This window comes from Gracilinanus agilis, chromosome 4, assembly GCF_016433145.1.
Source record: "Gracilinanus agilis isolate LMUSP501 chromosome 4, AgileGrace, whole genome shotgun sequence".
Lineage (NCBI taxonomy): Eukaryota > Metazoa > Chordata > Mammalia > Didelphimorphia > Didelphidae > Gracilinanus > Gracilinanus agilis.
This window is the reverse complement of record NC_058133.1, coordinates 79,276,702-79,298,046: the sequence shown is the minus strand read 5'-3', so window position 1 is coordinate 79,298,046 and position 21,345 is coordinate 79,276,702. Positions and strand designations below refer to the sequence as shown.

The 21,345-nt window shown below is 39.5% G+C and overlaps 1 protein-coding gene across 1 annotated transcript in view; it reads right to left on the bottom strand.

The window, feature by feature from the left end:
- Positions 1-21,345, bottom strand: part of LAMC2 (laminin subunit gamma 2) — an 89,871-nt gene that overhangs the window by 35,649 nt on the left and 32,877 nt on the right. Inside the window, 3 exon segments of the mRNA XM_044674901.1 lie at positions 1,196-1,294; positions 7,135-7,270; positions 14,578-14,766. Of these exon segments, the coding sequence (XP_044530836.1) occupies positions 1,196-1,294; positions 7,135-7,270; positions 14,578-14,766 (424 nt within the window).

Below are 21,345 nucleotides of genomic sequence, written 5' to 3'. Positions count from 1 at the left end.
TAGTGGACAGCTATAGCCACATGGATTGATATCTCTCTTCTAAGGATTTCCCCAACGTGTAACCAAGTCAATCCTTTACAAATCATAAATAGGTACAGAGCACCCCGTCTCATGGCTTCACATTATGTTGGTGTCGATGTACTTGGGAGGAGAAAGACATTGATGGAAAAGAAAAAACGACTTTAGGGCTTTAGGAATGAAAACCCTGGAAAGGAGTGGTCTGGCTGGGTAGCACTGGTGGTGCTCACATCTTATCCTTGCTACTAAGGCTGATGGATCTCTTGAGCTTGGGAGTTCTGTGGCAGTAAGATTAATGCTCCTTGGGGTCCCCCCTAAATACAGCACTGGTGTGTTCCAGGAGCAGAGAGCCTAAGGAGAGGTAAACCTACTTAGGTATTAAAAAAATGGAGCAGATTCCACGCCAACTAGAANTATATATATATATCTCCCACAATCCCATCTCTGGTCAGTTCCTTTTCTGCACATAGTGGACAGCTATAGCCACATGGATTGATATCTCTCTTCTAAGGATTTCCCCAACGTGTAACCAAGTCAATCCTTTACAAATCATAAATAGGTACAGAGCACCCCATCTCATGGCTTCACATTATGTTGGTGTCGATGTACTTGGGAGGAGAAAGACAGTGATGGAAAAGAAAAAACGACTTTAGGGCTTTAGGAATGAAAACCCTGGAAACGAGTTGTCTGGCTGGGTGGCACTGGTGGTGCTCACATCTTATCCTTGCTACTAAGGCTAATGGATCTCTTAAGCTTGGGAGTTCTGTGGCAGTAAGATTAATGCTCCTTGGGGTCCCCCCTAAATACAGCACCGGTGTGTTCCAGGAGCAGAGAGCCTAAGGAGAGGTAAACCTACTTAGGTATTAAAAAAAATGGAGCAGATTCCACGCCAACTAGAATTGAGATTGGGCGCATGAGTGGCCACTGAACTTTCAGGCTGGGTAATATAAGGAAATTCATTCTCAAGAAAGGGGAGAAGTTTGGGATGAGAGAATTTTGAAGACCAAAGACCCTGTCTAAGATTGACTTAAGAGCCAGGTAAGACAAGGCTTCTAAGAGAACCATTCTAGAAGGCATCGGAGAGCTCCCAATGATCCTCCTTTCATCCCAGAGAAGACGGATTCTCTTGCCCATCAACGAGGGGACCCGACTGCTGATTCAGCGCACAAACACACACCTATCGCAGCGTTCTCCAGTGACAGAAGCCTTGCAGACACATCGACCAGAGTCACAGTTTCCTGTACTTCCAGCAGGATCACAGTCACATTTGGGATCTCTGGAAAAGAAAAGGCAAAGTTTTGATTTATAAATTTACAGTAATTATAGACATACTATCACTCCAGGCAAAGCCATCATTGCTGCTGATGTTCTGCTTAACATCCCATTTCCCCTAGAAGACCCGACACACTGGGTCTGGAATCAGAAAGACCTGAGTTCAAATCTAGGCTCCTATACTTGCTAGCTATGTGATCTTAGGCAAGTCATTTAGCCTCTGTTTACTGTGGTTTCCTCTTCTCTCAAATGAGGATAACAATAGTAGCCTATCTTCCAGAGCTGTCATGAGGATCAAATGAGATAATAATTGAAAAGAGCTTAGCACAATGCCTGGCTCATAGTAAACTATATAAATGTTGGCTATAATCGTAACGACTATAATTATAATAGCTTATTAATGTATGATTATAGTTTATTACTAGAGCAGCTAGGTGGCACAGTGGATACAGTGCCAAGCCTGGAGTCAGGAAGACTCATCTACTCAAGTTCAAATTTGGCTTTAGACATTTATCAGCTGTGTGACCCTGGGCAAGTCACTTAATCTTGTCTATCTTAGTTTCCTCATCTATAAAATGAGGTAGAGAAAGAAATGGCAAACCACTCCAGAACCTTTTCCAAGAGAACCCCAAATGGGATCACAAAGGATCAGACACGACTGAATAAATAACTGAGCAATAAAATATCTTGTTGTCTTTAATATTGCTCTTTCACCACCCCAGCCCATCCTCTTCAGTTCCTTTTTGGAATCTTGACCATCTGTGCTATTTCTATTAGCACCTAATCACACACCGTCCCCTTTGTCCAAAACCGAGAATTTCCTTTCATTCAAGCTTTCTCTTCCTCCTGATTCCTACCCCTGCTAGGGGCACTTCTCCCCAGCTTTGACTGAAGCCTAAGGGTCACTTTGATCCATTATTCACCCTCAGAACTAAGAGATCTCCTGTACTAGCCATCACTCTCTTCTCATTTCCATTGCCATTAGGGTTGAGGTCTTTAACCTCTATCACCCCAGTCTAGGAGTCCATTCCAAAACTAAAGTAATCATGATGAAAGTGGACTGGGCAGGCAGGGTTGAGCTTTCTTGAGACCTCATGAGGGTTCTGAGATGTTCTGGGATCCTTAATATTCCTTTTCTTAAGCAACTCAGAAGCCATGGGGGAGAGTGGATCTGAGAGTTAACTTTTTATCCTATAAGGATTCCCAGAGAACCTATTTATCCCCATGAAGCCCGGCCCAGACAGGATCATAGGCTCATCAGTTTAGAATTGAAATGGACCTTAGGGATCATCAAACCCAATCCATGCATTCTACCAAGGAGGATAGTGAAGTCCAGAGGTTAAGTGACTCACCCAAGGCCATCCATGCAGGAAGGAACAGAGCGAGGATTCAAATGTAGAATCACTGGTTTCACATTTAGGGTTCTTTTCCACTATATTAATCTGCCTCTCCTGGTATGAAGTGATCATGGCAGAGAACAACAGGACTATAACTTCACTTCTTCTGGACACTCCAAATTCGGGTCAAGATTTCATTCATTTTTTTTTTTGGTTGTCATATATTAATGAGCTAAAACGTTGAGTCTTATCCCACACAAACTGCCATCTAGACATGCCTCTGCCATCTTGTAATTAGAAAGCTGGTTATTACAGCCCAAACAAAAGAATATACTTTTATCCTTTTTCAATTTCTCTTTATTAAGTTTAGCCCTGGGGGGCAGCTCGCCATCTCATGTGTTAGTGATCCTTTCTAAATCCGTGTGATCGATAATTGCGATAAGCATATCTTTAACCAGGTCACTGATTAAAATGCTCAATGACACAGGGCCAAGGACAGATAATTCAAGTTAGTCTTTAGTAAATGTTTAAATAGATTGAGAGTAATAATGATGTGTTATCGACTTTTATTGTCTTTTCACAAAAGGCATGTGATTCTTAAAAAATGACTCATCTTGGCAAATACTTTATACAGATACTCTATTTACCATGAAAAGATTATTATGGTCAAATATATACCATTATTCAATATCACAGGGTCAAAAAATTGGAAAGATGGATGGGGCATCCAAATCTACGCAGATCAGCCAATCCCCCAGCCCAAGAGAAGGGCCATTATTAATGATCAGTATTTTTAATGATAATAGTGGCTAACATCTTTATATTACTTTTAGGTTTACAAAGAACTTTGCATTTATTAGCTCATTTGATTTCACAACCACCTTGTGAGGTAGGTGCTATCATTATTCTCATGTATAAGATGAGACTGAGAGATGTTAAATGACTTTCCCCAGGTGACACAGCCAGTAAGTAGGACAGGATGTGAACTCATCTTCCTGATTCCAAGACCAACACTCTCTCCACTTGCCATCTCTTTGTCTCCAATATGATATACCTGACAAGCAGTCAGCCAAGCTCTGCCTGCAGTTGTCCAGTGGAAGGGAACCTGCCACTTCCCAAAACATCCCATTCTATTTTTTGACTGTTCTAGTTGATAAATAAATCAATATACAATTTTCCAAGTAGAATCCATTGTTTTTCCAGGGCCATTTCTAAGGAAAATTAACTGTTTGGGGAGCATTTGTCAAGAGATCCCTAAAAAGAATAAATGAGAAGACCTTGAAGACCTAACCCTACTGTTGGTTGCTGTTTTTGTCTAATATCTTCAAGAAGAATGGTCCTTAGGGTGAGAGGCTTAACTGAGTAGTATAAGCTTAAAAATAATATACAATAACTCCAAGTATTATATTTAATAAGATTTATTGATAATAACTTGAAGTAAAGGAAAATAAAAAGCTAGAGTAAAGAGGGAACTAACCCAGCCATGGTCACAAGAGAAGAAAGAGGGCGGCCTTACACACAACTTATTTTCAAAACATGAGGATGCAACATGGAGACAAAAGAAAAAGGAATTTTGGGATGAGTAAAAGAACTCTGGGAGATGGAGTCTTTAGGGTACAACATTCTAATTACACAGTATAAATTAATTAACAAGTGCTTATTGAAGTTGTATTGTTCAAATTTGAACCCTTAGGAATTCAAAGAGATTCAGGGGGCCAAGGATGTCAAATTTCATTTGAGGCATGTATAAAGGAATACATTCATCATTCCCCACCTTAAGCTTTAAGAGAGAATAAATATTTCACTGCTTACCAAATGGTTCACCAACTGTTCTAGGCAAAGAAAAATATGGAAAATAGCCAAACAAAATCCTCAAATTCAAGTCCTCACTTCATTCAGTACTCCTGACTTGTAGAACAATCCTTGAGAAATTATCAGTCTTTCTATGAAGTTGATGATGACATAGGCCACTATTATCCCATTCCCAAATCATGCCACATTTTCCTGAGACCCCCAGTGTCTATGGGAAATGAAACCCCTGGACTCACACCAGTGGACCAGTCCAAGAATGTATCAGGAATACAGAAACATGGCTTTGACCAAAACTGAGAAACATTCCCTTGTCTAAAAGACCACTTAAGTGAAAGTTTAACCTAAGAACAAAGGTCTTCTGGCCTTAAACAGCTTGAGAATGGCTCTGGAAGCCACATTTATGGTTTCCTGTGGCTCATTCTTTTGTGGTTTGGAAATGTGAGACAAGGGTTTCCCTCTAAGAACAGTAAGCATTGGCAAGTCTGAGCTACCCTCAGAGAGTGGTTCAGTCCTTGGTATTTAGTGTTCACTTTTCTAGGGTTGGGTGTCCAGGAAGAAGGAGACGGTGGTAAAAGTGGTAAAAGGAGATGGAAACCTATCATTGAGCTCATCTTCTGCCAAACCCCTTACCTCATCAACACTGTAAAAATTCTCTCCTTTGCAAGTCTATTTAGTGCTAGAATATTGGAGTAAAGAAAGATCAGGCCTGGTTTGTCTGAGAAAAAGTCAACTGTCCTTGGGATATAGGTGGTTTGGGTTTTGTTTTGCTTTTTTTAATCATAATGTCCCTCTCTGTCCTACCTCAACGATCAGGGAGGTCTCCATTGAGAATGGGACAATTGAAGGTTAGGAGAAGAGCCATTTCTCTCTCTCTCTCTTTATCTCTTGCATTCTCTCTCTCTTTATCTCTCTCTCTTTCTCCTCTCTCTCTCTCTCTCTCTCTCTCTTTCTCCTCTCTCTCTTTCTCCTCTCTCTCTTTCTCCCCTCTCTCTCTCTCTCTCTTTCTCTCTTTCTCCTCTCTCTCTCTCTCTTTCTCTCTCTCTCTTTCTCTCTCTCTCTCTCTCTCCTTTCTCTTTTCTCTCCCTCATCTGCAGGCACCCATTCATTAACTCTTAGGTATGTGATTAAGAGTCTAAGTTCCATCTTGTCATTAGTGAGGTAGTGGGATATTGTAGAGAGAATGCTAACTTTAAAAAGAGCTGAATCTCAGACTCTCACATACTGAAGATCCTGGGCAAATCACGTAACCTCTTGGACTGCCCCAGTTCAACTATATAATAAGACGTCATACTCTACAACAGTGTTGGGTTTGATGTTGGGTCATTGTCCTATCACGCTTCCAATCTTCTGCTTCTCAAGGACCAAGTGAAAAAAAGGCACTGGAGATTTATGTTGGGGGCACCGTTGGACAGGCATGCCCAGTACCAAGGAGAACTAGAGAAGGAATTAGTTTCGTACCTTATTGAAAAGAAAAAATTTAAGTGCATACATAGTTAAGAACTTTTATTGTGACTGGAGATCTTTTTTCCAGATACGTGCATACTCTCTGTAATTCCAGTGTAAAATACTGTACTTGCACTAGCTTTTTTAAAACAAATATTTTTAAAATAGAATTCATATTCTATTTTCTAATTATGGTATGTCTTATCTGTAGAATACACTCAAGTATTTAGTGAATTTTCTATCCCTTTCTTTGATGGTGCCTGCAGGTTTTCTAGACAAAAATAATTTCATGATTATAATAAAACAATACTTGGTTCAAATTTTGAACAAAATTGTTTTAAAGAGTTTGTCTGTATGCCGGTACAAGTTTATTTTGCTTCAGCGTACTCATACTAATAAAATAGCAGTACCCACTGGAAAAAAATCACTTTCATAATCATAATCAATCATAGTAGCTTACATTTACATAATGCTTTAGGATGTTATTAGCAGTTAAATAGTGGCATAATGAATGGATAGAGAGCTGGACGAGGAGTCAGAAAGAGCTGAGTCCAAATCCAGTGTCAGCCACTGAAAGTCATTTGACCTCTGTCTGCCTTAGTTTCCTCATCTGTAAAATGGGGATCATAATAGAAAGTACCTCCCACAGCTGTTGTAAGAATCCTACGAGATAATATTGGCAACGTGTTTTGCAAACCTTAAAGCATTATGTAAACGCATTCTTTAGGATTGATTATGATTATGAAAGTGATTTGTAAAAAGTACTATATAAATGTGAACTATTATTTTCATCTTCTTAGTTTGTTTGTTGTTGCTGTTTAGTTGTTTTTAGTCATGTCCAACTCTTGGAGTGTTCTTGGCAAAGATACTAGAGATACATTTCCTTCTCCAGCTCATTTTCCAGATGAGGAAACTGAGGCAAACAGGATTAAGGGACTTGGCCAGGGTAAGTTTCTGAGGCCAGATTTGGTCTCAGGTCTGCCTGACTCCAGGCTCAGTACTCTACCTACTATGCCACCTAGCTGCCCTGAGCCAGTCACTTAACAGCTTGGTGCTCCAGGAATCTCCCCAATACTTTGAATTGCAAAGAAAAGGTTAACCTACATGGGTAGAAGGAAATTTCCTCACCCAGGAGTTTCCTCTAAGGATGAAATTTCAGGTCCAGTCACTATCCCGAGCCTCCTCTCCAACCCACAGAGTTTCTGATGGTTCCCTTGGTGACTCTCCTGGGTCCATCTGGGGAGATACTTACTGTAGTTGTCTACTGCGGGCACACCCGGCTTCAGTGAGAGTGTGGAATCCTGGCTGGCATCGGTCACATCTGTCTCCCACCACGCCTGATTTACAGCTGCACCGTCCATGGTTATCACATCGGGAGGTAAGAGAGCCTTGTCAGGTAGAGAAGGGTAAGCAAGAAGAGAGAAAAAAAAATAGAATGAAATGTTTGATTAATCCATATCGCAAGAAAAGAGAGTTTATTGGAAAGAAAAGGCTCCTTATTAGAGCTCAAAATTAATTCAAAATTCAAAATTAATTAATTGCATTAGCAACAAATTTATTTAATATAATTAAAATTCAAAATTAATCAATAAATATTGTCTCTAATGATCATTATACATACTATGAGCATCCACCAAGGCACACAGGAAATAGAAATACACTGAAGTTTCATTTAGGTAACATTTCCCAAACTATGTTCTATAAAGCTCTGATATTGCCTATAACAGAAATAGGCACTCTCTAAGAAGATAATGATGCTGCTGGCAGCTAGGTGGCTCAGTGGATTGAGAGCCAGGACTAGAGATGGGAGATTCTGGGTTCAAATCTGGCCTGAGACACTTCCTAGCTGGGTAACCCTGGGCAAGTCAATTAACCCCCATCACCTAGCCCTTTCTGCTCCTTTGCCTTGGAACCAATACTTGTATCCATTTTAAGACAGAAGATAAGAGTTTTTAAAAAAAGATATATTTTATTTGAGTCCAATCTGATCGTGGCAAAGTAGTACAGTGGACACACAGATGACCTCAAAGCTGAGAAGATCTACATTCAAACCTCACCTATTATGTGACCCTGAACAAATTAGTTAATTAACCTCTTAGTATTCTGCAATTCTCAAAGACCAGAAGTGCCAAGAATGTGTAGGTTGGTCTGCATTGGTAAAGAGAGTTTTGTTCCCTGGGAGTTCCTGTACTAATGAGATCAGAGGTCCAGTTCCTATCCCTATCCAGTTTGATATTAAAAATCAAGAAGGGCACAAATAGCTTCACTTCTTTAATAGAAACCAATTATTAAACCTTTCCAGCCACAAGAGAATGCAATGGGCATTTGCCCAATGAATCCAGAATCCCATAGGACCTTGTCAATCTCAAATGGGATAAAATGAGGTCTCCTAGGCACAGGGCTTCACATACTTTAAAGCACTAGATAAGTGCTAGCTAGATATATCATCATTATCATTATTACCTCCTGAAAGGGAGCAGTATACACTTCCAGTGTGATTTTAATAGAGAGCTCAGTGGCTCAGTGGATAAAACTCTAGATCTGGAGTTAGGAATTCAAATCCAGGCTGTGTGACTGATTCACCGTGTGACCTTGGGCAAGTCCCTTAATCAATATTGCCTCAGTTTCCTCAGCTGTAAAATGGGGATGATGATAATAATATCTACATCCCAGCGTTGTACCTCCTCACAGATCAAATGAGATAATGTTTGTCAAGTGTTTGACATCATGTCTGGCACATAGTAGGTACTATATAAGCGTTAGCTATCATGTTAACTATTAGCTATTTTTAAACTTAAGCTCAGGTGTATACAAAGACAAAATTGTCTCTCTATTAGGAAATGTAATCAGTGGCACTGAAAAGCTTCACCACCTCTACTTCCCACCAAAAGTATCTCCCCCACTGACCTACCAAAGCATCCTGAAAACTACACCATCAATTCAATCCAATTCATTGAACATTTATTAAGAGCCTACTGTGTGCAAGTCACAGAACTAGAGGATGGAGAATCAAGACAAAAATAAATGACCTCCTGCCTAAGAGAACTTATTTACACTTTACTGTAGAAGATAAACGATTCATTTAAAGTAAAATAATACAAAGTAATTTGAGGAAGGGAGAATGCTAAAATCAGAGGACACCTTGAAAGCCTTTAAAGGGAATGGTCCCATTTGAGAGGAGTCTTGAGGAAAACTCAGGATTCTAAAAGACAGAGAGGAAGGTGTGCTTCCCAGTATGAGAAGCAGATTGTGAGAACACATGAAGGTGGGAGGTGGTGTGAGGAATAGCTAATAAGTCAGTTTGGTTGTAAGATACAGTTCACAAAAGAAGTAGGATAAATGTGAAAAGATAGACAAAAGCCAGGTGGAGGCTACCTCTAAATGAACTGGCATTTTATCCTGGAAGCAATAAGGATCCATTAAAGATTTCTGTGCCTGAGAAAATTATTCTAGTCATCATGTGAAGGACTGTCTGGAGACAGGGAAAAACTGGACCTAGGGCAGCCAGTGAGAAGGCTGTAAGAAGAATCTTGACAAGAGGGGATGACAGTCAAGTCTAGTCAGTCGATCAATAACTTTATCAATTATACTTATTAAATTATTTACAAGTATCAGGCACTATATTAAATGGAGGGGATAGAAAGGTAAAAGACAATCCCTGTCCTCAAGGAGCTCACAAACTAACTAGGGTGTCTGACATTTGAGTGGAAAAGAAGATGGAAGCAAATGATGTTGTGGAGATAGAATTGACAAGACTTAGCAACAGAGAGAAATGGGAAGGGATGCATCAAGAGTGACTCTAAGGATGGGAACTTGGGAGCTGGGGAAGATGGTGGTATCCTCAATAGAAAGAGGAAAGTTTGGAAGAGAGACAGATTGGGAAAGATGGATGAAGAGAATGAGTTCTGTTTTAGAGATGTAGGAGGTCTCACCAACTCAGGCTCCAGTCAGAGATAGCCATATGTCATAGAAATAAAATAAACTCAATGGATAGAGTTTGGAGAACTGGGTTCTCCTCCCATCTCTGCCACTCCCTTGCTATTTAAACTTGGATAAGTCAGATAGCCTTTTGGAGCTTTTTTCTTTGAGGCTAAATCTTATTTAAAAAAAAAAAAACAACCATGATACTTTGAAAAAAAAATCCTTCATCTCTAAAATGGGATTAATAATACACTTTGCCATCTCTCTTGTGAAGACCAAATGAGATAATTATATAAAAATTCCTTGAAAAATATAAAACACTAAATAGCAGCTAATATTTTATATGATATGACATATAATTATGAATATCTAATTCCATGAGTATTAACCAAGAAAAAAATACATAATAGTCGCTGTATTTATATTTAATTCTGTAAGTATTAACCAAGAAAAAACTTGCAAAATAGTCACTGGATTTTTTTTTAACCCTTACCTTCTGTTTTAGAATTGATACCAAGAAGAGTGGTAAGGGCTAGGCAATGGGGATTAAGTGATGTAATAATGAAAATAAATATCATATGTAATCATTAAAATGCTACATGTAATATTTAGAAATTGATTTTGTTATATTATATTAGCAAAAAAATTGTTGTGGTCACCATTTATAAAATTAACCCAAGTCATGAGGATGATAGTAGCTTTTAACAATTTAATTTAATATAAACATAGCATAAGAAAGAAATAAGGAAGGAAGTAGAAAATGTATTTCCTAGCCTACCACTCTAAAGTCTGGTCTGTAGAATTTCAGTTGACTCCCCAAAAAGGTTCTGATCTCCATGTGGAAGTCTGGTAGTCTCTTCAGAGCAAGAGTCTTACCAGCCCAGGAGGGTATCTTCTTCCAGAGCCTATTGTCTCATCTTTTATAGCCCCTTTTTCCATGTCCCTTCCTGTCTCTCTGAGCTGGTCTATCACATCTCAGGAACCAATCAAAGTCTCTCTGATCTGGACTCGTAACTCTTAGTTCCAGATCATTTTACTAGGGCTCTTAATCTGTGATCTCTGTTTGGAGCATTCCAGCCATGTAATGGGATGGGTCAGACAAGAAGAAAATTCACAACCCTGGGAGGAAGGGTTTACACAGTGACTTGTTCAGGGTCACACAGCTAAGGAGTGTCTGAGGCCAAATTTGAACACTGGTCCTCCCAAGTCCAGGTCTAGGTCTCTATCCATCATGCTAACTAGCTGCCCCTGTCACTGGCTACTTTTGTTCAAATTAAGTGAACAAGGTACACATAGGTAGCAAGCTGTTTGGGCTCAGGCTACAATCCTACCTGTTCTACTGATTTGCTAGGTGACTTTGGTCTTGTATACAATGTTATCAGAGATGGTTTTAAGGATTAATACATTTAAGTTCCTTGCCAAGGTACTCAAAAGTATGATTGGAGAACCCAAGATGTGTTTTCTTACAAGCATTCTCTCCTGTACTCCAGGAAATGCCAGCATTGTAGGAGTTCTGGCTCCTGTCTCATCCTTGACTTCTTTTTTTCAAACTCACCTTCTTTAATGATTGTGAAGATCTTGGGTTTTTCAAACAAGAGATATGAAAAGGCATTTTCCCCAAACCTTTTTTTTTTTTTTGGCAGAGGTGGACGAATAATGGTGTTGGGCACTAAATAGAATGTTGAACTTTTTTAATATGTTATTTTGGTTTTTTCCCTTTCTTTTTTGTTCTCTGTCATGGAGATAAAGGCAGTATGGCTTGCACAGTGGACAGACAACTGACCTCAAAGAAGGTCTGACTGACATGTGCTGATTGTGCAAGCCTAGGCAATGATGGCTCACTTAACATCTCAGTGCTGTAGATTATGAACTGTAGAGAAAATATCAAATTGCATTGTCAGAGAAAGACTTCTCATCAGTGTACCATTTTTTAAGTGCTGTACTAAGTTCTGGGATGACAAAAAGAGACAAAAGACTGTCCCTGTCCTCAAGGAACTCATATTCTAATGGGGAGGGGGGAACAACCTACAAACAAACTTATACATACGAGCTCTATATATGAAAGTATATATGAAAGATAGTAGCTAATGAGCGCAGAGAAGGTATTAGATGGGTTGGGAAATCACAAATCTGGCCTCTATACCTTTGTTATAAGGGATTGCTCTCTGGGATAGCAAGGGAAACAAAGAAAAATGTAGATGATTTTAGAAAAAATAATCAATATATCAAAAAATATTCAATCCACCTCCAGAAAGAAGTGATACATAGAAACAAGCAAGACACAGTTTTAGATATATTTTTTCTTTTTCATCAAATGATGCTTTCTCTAGGGCAGGGATGGGAGGGAAAAAGGGAGATAGCCTGGGGACTTTCATGTAATAAACAAATACATTTTTTAATTTATCAATGTAAAAAAAAATAAGATCTGAGATTCCTTCAAGACAAGTACTGCCTCCTCCAGTGAAGGTCACAAAACCTCCATGCCTTAATAGGTAGTTTTATGGTTACCTAAGCCAAAAGATTGTCATTGCCTGGTGGCCAGTTGCCTGATGACCATCGTCCCTGAAACCAAGAGCCCCCATCTGCCCCTGGCCTTATAACTCGCAGCTCTATTGGTTCTTTCAGAGTCTGTGTGGGCTCAGCAGTCTGAGCCTTCATGAAGTCAAGGATATTTCCCTGTCCTGATGGAGTGTGAGAGTGGAAACTTCATGGAAGAGCAAAGGATCATAGATTTAGAGAAGGAAGAAAATTTAGAGGTCCAATTGGTACTCAGGCTCTTGCCCGGGATCACACGGCTACTAAGTATCTGACATAGGACTTGGACCCAACGCTTTCCAATCCCATCAGAACTCTCTGCCTAATTTGTCTGAAATCTTTCACTAACATCAAAGAATAACCACACTGCATCTCCCCCCACACACACATACCACACACATCTTTTTTAAAAGTCAGACTTATTTTTCCCGGGGTAGATAAAAGAAGGACCCAATGAAAAAAAATGAGAGACAGAATGGTAAAAACCAATACCATTGTCATACTCTTGGGCAGAGCCTTACTCATTTGTTCCTTGAATACTGAGCTTGTCATCCTGCCAACATTCCAGCTGAGCCAATTAAATTTCTAATTACATTCATACTGATGTTTTATTCAGATGACCCAACTGTTATGACTCACAGTGTGGCAGTATAGCTGCAAGGGATGTGGGCTCTTCAGGGAGGTGGAGGTTAAATGCTTTTTTTTAAAGCTGGATAACCTGGTTTTTCTTTCTCTATCTGAAGGCTCACTAAGGCTAGAAGAGTCTGGGTGCTACATTTTTTTCTGTGGAAATCTGAAAGTAAAGCACATCATGGCAGAAGCACTGGTAAACCTATGCCCCTAGAGAGAAATTCTATGGGTTCTGGCTCGCATCACCACTGGGTGACTCCATCTTTCTCAAATCACAAGGTCATAGAACTAGAATTGAAAACGACTTTAAGGCTCTAATCCCCTCATTTTACAGAGGAGGAACCAAAGGCCCACAATAGTTAAGTGACTCACCCCAGGTTACAGAGGCATTAGTAGCAAGTCTAGGATTAGAACCCAAGTCCTCTGACTCTGAAACTATCATTCTTTACACTAAATTTCTTCTCATAGTAATACGTAATATTCCATCATATAATAATGTAATATATTGTAATAAGTAATATTACTTCTTATAGCTTATTCAGTGCCCCCAATACATGATTCCACAACCAGAGCTTAGCCATTTTCAAATCCTTTCAGCAACTGATATGGATCAATTCTGCTGAGCTAGATTCAATCATTACTATTGATCACTGCTGCTGCACCTGAGGTTGAATGCCAGGGATATCCCAGAAATTAATTCAGATCATTATATGTTATCGAAGCCAACAGGGAAGGGGGGAAGAAATGGCATCACAAAAGGGGGGGCCCTATGAATGGGGCAATAACTGAGGAACTCTGTTGTTGTTAGCACTTTGTTTTCTAAGGGGGCCAAAGACATCAAGGGCTGATGTCCTGACTTGTGTGTGAATTGGAATTAAGTGAGGCACAATTGCACAGTCGTCAGTCTCACTCTCCCTTCTAGCGATCAAAGTCCAGTGGCAAGACAAAAGCCAGGACGACTGGGGATGACAAGGGCACAGTAGATGACTTTGGTGCCTTTGGTGTCTAAGGAACTCAGCAATCTTTCTCAAAGGGCAAATTCCTTTGCTAAGGAATCAAGGTCAAGAATAGTGCCACCCCTAAGGCAATCCCTCCTTGGAAGCCAATCCTAGAGTCCAGGATAGAAGTAGCCAATCAGACAGTGAATAAATATTTGTCTACTGCTTTCCAAGTGCCAGGCACTGTAATGAAGGTGTACAAATACAAAAAAAGGGGGAAATGGGGTTCTGTTCTCAAGAAGCACCCAATCCAAGGGGACAGAACATGCAGGAAAGATGTACATATTATAGATTAAGCCTATTTCCTAATGAACTCTTAATTAATTAATGACTATTACTCTACAATACAAGATCTGTGGCATAAAGAGAGAGTTAGGAACTGATTGATTGATAATGTGAAGATCACTACACCAAAACAACAGAAAGAGGAAGAATCTGTGGCCCTACAAGGGATGGAGGTCACAAAAGATAAAAGAGACAATTTTGATCGAATAAAATTTAAAAGTTTTTTTTTTGCACAAACAAAAGGGGTGAATGGGATGTTGTGGGGAGGTAAGGGAAAGAAGGGTAGGAATGGAAACAGAACTTACAAAGAAGCCCAAATTCCATACCTTTGATGTTGCAATGGCAGGGCAAGCAGCGGTCTCTGTCTCTCTGGCGGTAAAACCCATCTTTGCACCTCTCACAGTGTATACCGGCTGTATTGTCATTGCAGTTGACACAGCGGAATCCCTTTCCCGTCCTCCTTTGTAGCTCTTGATCAAAGACACATTGTCTAGATTTCCCGTTACAGTCACAGTCTAAGGAGAGAAAGAAATACAACAGCTTTAGAAAAAGATTCCAGGTTTAACTGCCTTTAAACAGTCAAAAGAATCTTTTCTAGAGGCTTGAATTCAAACCCATCTCTGGCTCTTTACTACCTGTGTGATCATGGCAAGTCACTTAAATTCCCTGGGCTTCAATTTCCTCATCAGTGCCATAAAGAAATAGGACTAGCTGACCTTCTCAGGGCTCTTCCAGTTCTTTTTTTTAATTATTCAGCCTCCCCCACCACTTTCCACACCATAGAAGGCATCATCCATAATGTCTTTCATGTTTCCACTTCTCAGTTCATTCTCCAAAGATGAACATTCACAAGTTATTCTTCAAATATTAAATCTGCAGCTATAAATAATGCTCTTTTGATTCTACTTGTTCTTTCTTCATTGTCTTATTTAGTTCTTTCAAATTTTTTTAAAAAGCAGTGCACTCATTGTTTCTTATGCACAGTAGTATTCCAGCACAATCATATACCATGATTTGTTTAGCCATTCCCCAATTGATGAACATCCTCTCAGTTTCTAGCTCTTTGCCACAACAAAGAGAACTGCTATAAATATTTTAGAACATATAAGTTCTTTTCCTTTCTTCCCTGATCTCCTTGGGAAATAGACCTAGTATTGTTGGGTCTAAGGGCTTACAGCTTTATACCTCTCTGAGCATAATTCCAAATTGCTTTCCAAAATGGTTGGATCAGTTCACAGTTCCACCAACAGTGTATTAGTGTTCCTGCTTTTCCCATTTCCTCTCAGGACTGTTGTGACAATCACAAATGAGATAATATTTGTAAAAGCACTTGGCATAGTACTTGGCACACAGTAGGTGTTATATAAATACGTATTCCCCTATATGCCCAGTAGTGGTATTATTTGGCGAAATGGGCTGCAACATTTTAGCAACTTTTGGGAAATAATTACAAATTACTTTTCAGAATAGGGACGAACTTATAGCTCCTCCAAAAGTTCATTAATCTGCCTTTCCCCCCCACAGTTCATTAATCTGCCACTTTCTCTCCAGCATTTGCCATTTCCCTTTTATATCAACTCATCCAACCTGAAGTATGTAATGTCAAACCTCAGAGTTGCCTTAATATGCATTTCTCTAATTATTAGTGATTTGCAGTATTTTTTTAATATGGCTATAGGTAGCTTGAATTTCTTCCTTAGAAAAATTTCTCATTCATATTTGTTGACCATTTATTAGCTGAGGTATGGCTTTATTGTTAAAACTTTGAATCTATTCCTTTCCTGTCTTAGAAATGGAACGCTAATTAAATTTGCTAAAAAGATTTTTTTTCTATTTGTGTTTCCTTTCTAATCTTAGCTGCATTGCTTTCATTTGTGCAAAACCTTTTTAGCTCTAGGTAGCCAAGACTGTACATTTTATCTTTTCTGATGCTCTCTATTTCTTGTTGGTCATGAACTTATGGAACCCCACTTAAGATTCTTCCAGCCACAAACTCTTCCCTTTGCAGAAATGAAAAAGATATTTTCCTCCTTGCTCTTCTAATTTGTTTATAATGTCACCTTTTTCTATATGTCTGTACCTGAATTCTGGTCATTGTATATTCATATTTTGCTACAAATTCAATGTTTTTAGTTTAGATGTGAGTGAGAATCATCTCTAATCTATGCTTTATTCAACTCCTCTGGCACATAAGTATTTATTATTATAACAACAATAATAATACCCAGTCTCTGACCCACAAGGTATTTCTTAGACAAGACAAGCCACACACAGACCCTCCCATTGCCCCACACAGTGACATCCAGACCCAGATCAAAGTAGCTAGGAAGTCTTCTTTTTTTGCCAAACAATGAAGCAAGGTGTGCAGAATCCCTGAGGGAATCTCTCCACAAATACTCCCACCCCTCACTAAAACACTCAATTGAACAGGTTAGGACAGGAAACCCAGTGTTGTAATCCCCACTCCATCCTACAGTGCCATGAAGGCAGGCAGAAAAATGATACCGAGGGCAGCTTCAGAGCCTTGAGATTTCTCCCAATAACAGCTTCTCCCAATGCTGTCAGTCAATTAATTTCAACTCATTCTGGTCTCATGCCAAATGCTCAATGTGAAAGCCCAGCTTCCTAGAGTGAGCTATTTTCAAAACATTTAATTTGGTGGCATGAATATCATAAGTTGAGTTGAAATAGCTCTCCTTACTTGTATTCCCTACTTAAAAGCATGTAATATTTTCAAACTGGCTAACATATATATATATATAATAATTTCTAATTGGATAGCATGACTTTCTATGGAATAACAGGACAAAGATAATTTAGCTTCCTCCTTTGGGGATTCATTCTGGATTTTTCCCATTTATATAAAAATATTCCTTTGGGTTAATAATGCCAGTGGCCTCCCTATTTCCTTTGGAAAGTCTAGCCTCTTGACCTCAGCCAAAGAAGGGAACCACAAAGCCAAAGCTGTCCTGCCTTCATATGTCCCTGTTTCTTTGGAGGGCACAAACAGCCTTCCAGTCCCCAAATCTACAACCTGGAAATCAGCTTTGATTCTTCCTGAAGAAACGCAGGTGCTCTCCTGGATAAGAGTTTTCAACTTGGAATTAAAATGTTTTGTAAGTCTTAAAACACCATAAAAAATAAGTTATTTGTTTATTATGATTATTGTTGTTGTTATTATTTATTCCCTCTTACTCACCCTTCATTTCCATTCAATTGCGGTCTTACAAATTCTAACTCAAGATCTTTTGGATCCATTCCCTTTCTTCGCTCACATAGTTAACATCCTAGTCGAAAGCCTCATTACCCCTCACCTGGAATATTTCAACAGCCTCCTAATTGGTCTCTCTCTGCTTTCAGTCTCTCCTCCTTCCAATCTATCCTCCATACGACTGCCAAGCTTATATTCCTAAAATCTTGATCTAATCACATCACTCCCCTATTTGCAGAGCATTAATGGCTCTCGACTGAGGCAGCCAGGTGTCACCATAAAGGGAATGCTAGAGCTGGAGTCAGGAGAACTTTGATTCAAACCTCACCTCAGACACTGTGTGACCCTGGGCAAGTCAACTAGCCTCTGTCTGCCTCAGTTTCCTCATCTGCAAAAGAGGGATAATCATAGTACCTATTGTCATGAGAATCAAATAAGATAATATTTGTGAAGTATCTAGCGTAGAGTCATCAGTTAGTAAATGCTTGCTTCCTTCCTTCCTATTGTCTCTACCAAAAAATTCTAAATCCTCAGCCCAGCATTTGAATTTTCTCAAATTCTCACCAGTTTGAGTCTAGCCTCTCAAAACAATTCTCACCAATCTTTTTTGTCATCTATTATATTAGTCTCTTCATATTCTCTCTGTTTCGATCAAACTGGCTTACTTTATTTACATCATTTACATAGATTGTCTTTGTAGACTGCTTTATCCCCTCCACTGGACAGCTAAATGGCAAAATGGAACCTGGAGACAGCTGAATTCCAATGCAGCCTCCAATACAAGTGACCCTGGACAAGTCACTTAACCCCCATCGCCAAGCCCTTACCACTCTTCTGCCTTGGAAGTATTGCTTCCAAGATAGAAGGTAAGGGTTTTTAAAAAGTGAGAAGAAATTATAGAGAAGAAAAATGATCTATAGTGTTCAAATGAAGCTTAAAAGACAAGAAGAATGAGGGTGAGAAGGAGGCAATATTAGAATTGTCAATTAAGAGATCACTCTTAATTTTGGAGAGAGCAGTTTAAATTGAGTGATGAGTTCAGGAATCAGATTGTGGCTGGTTTAGAAGAGAATATAAAAGAAAAGAAGTAGAGGTATCGAGTATAGCTGACTTTCTCAAAATTTAAAAAAAAAAGCTGAAGAGAGGAGAAACAAGATGATAGCTGGTAGGTAAAAAAAAAAAACCCCAGTGATTAAGTGAGAGGGTGTTTTTTTTTTCTTTTAAGGATGAAAGAAACATGGGTATGTTCATAAGCAGCAGAGAAAAAATCAGCAGCTATAAAGAGATTAAAGATAAGAGAGTGGGGATAATAGTAGGGACAACCTGCTTGGGGAAAAAAAAACTGGAGTGATGAAACGAAGACTACCTGGAGAGAGGTTGGTCTTGGCAAAGAAAAGACACAGATGAGATTAGATTGAAAAAAGGAAGTTATAGTAGGGAAAATGTCAGTCATGATGAAGAAGGGAGAAAAGGAAATTCACATTGGAAAGCTTCTATGTTTTTTGGTGAAATAGAGGAGATGGAAGTCCTCAGTAGAGAGGGTAGGATCAAGGGGATGCCATGGGAGGCTTGAGGATCGATGAGAAGGTTTGGATCAGCTACAATGGAGAGTGGGAGAGTAACCCATTTGGGAAGTAGAATTGTTTCCTTGCCTCAATGATGGCCCAAGGCAGATCTGTTACAGTCTGACTTGTTCTGACTTGGTCTGACACACTCTTTAGTCCCCAAATCACCTCTCATTATTATAGTCACCAATTCGAAAATTTGTTTTTACATGTAATTGGTTAAAAAAATATTTTAATTAAAATGATTATTTTAAAAATTATTAGTCTACAGAAATGTATGATTCCTTTCCTAATCTCCTTTCTTCCTACCCTACCCACCACCTTACTGATATCTCCCTCCAGAAATTACGTTGTACATCTTTTGAATATATTTAGATGTATACAGGAGATTTTCCCTATAGAATGTAAGCTCCTTGAGGTCAGGGATTATTCCATTTTGTCTTTGTACCCCTAGCACCTAGAAAAACATAGATGCTTAACAAATACTCATTGATAGAGTAATATGGACTATCTCATTCTGAACAAAACCAAAAATAAACACAGAAAAATTATCTGTGTGTTGCATAGGAGAAAAAAATTAAAGGAATAGAGGTAATACATTTAAATTATAGTTCTCACATATTTCCTAAGTGTTGGCTGATTCAATAAAAGTGGGACAGGCCACCTGATCAGAAATGGGGCATTTTTTCCATATGCATTCTCTTCTCATGTCAAGGGAAGTTTTGATCTATGCGTGGAAACTTGGCTAGTACAAAACTGGCTCCAAGAAGAGCCTAACAAGCACCTGTACATACAGGAATCACCTGGAAGTTGGGGGCCTCCCTCCCTCCCCCCCATCCCCCCACTTAAATTTCCCTAGTCCAACACACAAAGTTTTCATTGTCTCTGCATGGAGAGCATTCAGTGGGAGAGTCCTCTTTCCACACAGGCTTATGTTAGGATTGGGGTGGGAGGGGTAGCAAGAAGAAAATTGGCATTTTCCAACAGAGAAGTCTAAGGGGATTTGATAAATACAAGGGGATTTGTTTTAGGCAGATGCTTCCAGCAGCAGTAATCAGCGTTGCAGAAAGAGGAATGAGGACCCATCCATCCGGGAGGCATGTTCTGCTGGGGGAAGGGAGGCTGGGAGATAAGTTTGTGTTTATCTGGCAGGCTTGGCAGGTAGGGTACTTGGCCAGTTAGTGGAACTATCTCAGATGTTTGGAATTCAAATGTCATGTTCGAACCTGACAACGTGTGTGTGCCGGCTAAAGATTACATAGAACTCTCGCTCTGTACGCGAGCGCTTTCTTAGGTTAATATAAAAGAAGCAGCAACGTCATCCTGTACTTTGCCTGTAATCTTCCTGAAAGATGAATTGAAGCATGAAACCATTTGAAGGGACAAAACACGTTTCTCCTTATTTAGAAGGGAGATGGGCTGCCTAACTTCCCCGGAGCAATCCTTGGTGCTCCCACCCCTATCTTGCCTCTCTTCTCTTCATTTTCGACTCTCTTAAAATCATGGTTGGAATGATCTCGTGGCAACTAGATTCTTTTACCAGTCTTATTTGCCCTCCCCATTTGGGGCTTTCTCTTGATTCTTTCCTTCCCCTCATTTCTTCAAGATGTGGTATCATGAGCAAGAGAGACAGAACAGATGGTATGGTGTGGTAGAAAAGCAATTTGTCCAGAAAGAGTTGCCCCAGTGATTAGGAATCTGTTCTTAACTCTCTGGAATTTTCCAGTGTCAAATCCTTTTGGAAGAAAATTTTCTCATTTCTTTGATTAAGCTCCTTTTCTGGTTACCTTAATGATCTGAAAAAGTGAAGCTGAAAGTTTCCTAATTTAAACTGATCGTAAATTTTAAGGTTGGAAGTGAAAGATCCAGTGTCTTGCCCTTCCTTTGCATGGTACCAGGGAAATTATACTAACTCTGGAGTGAGAGGACTCTTGCCTTTAGCACTTGTCATCTATGTCACCTTGACTACTGAATCTCCAGTTGTCTCATCTATAAAAACCTCATAGCCTCTGAGGATCATTTCAAACTGTTTTATTCAAAAATAAGTTTTTAGGGAGTGGGTAAGTGGCTCACTGGATTGAGAGCCAAACTTTGAGACTAGCGGCCCTGGGGTCAAATCTGGCTTCAGATACTTCCTACCTGTATGATCCTGGGCAAGTCATTTAATTTCCATTGACTAACCCTTACTGCTCTTCTGCCTTGGAACCAATACACAGTATTGATAGAAAGAAAGAAGGAAAGGAAGGAAGGAAGGAAGGAAGGAAGGAAGGAAGGAAGGAAGGAATGAAGGAAGGAAGGAAGGAAGGAGAGAAGGGAGG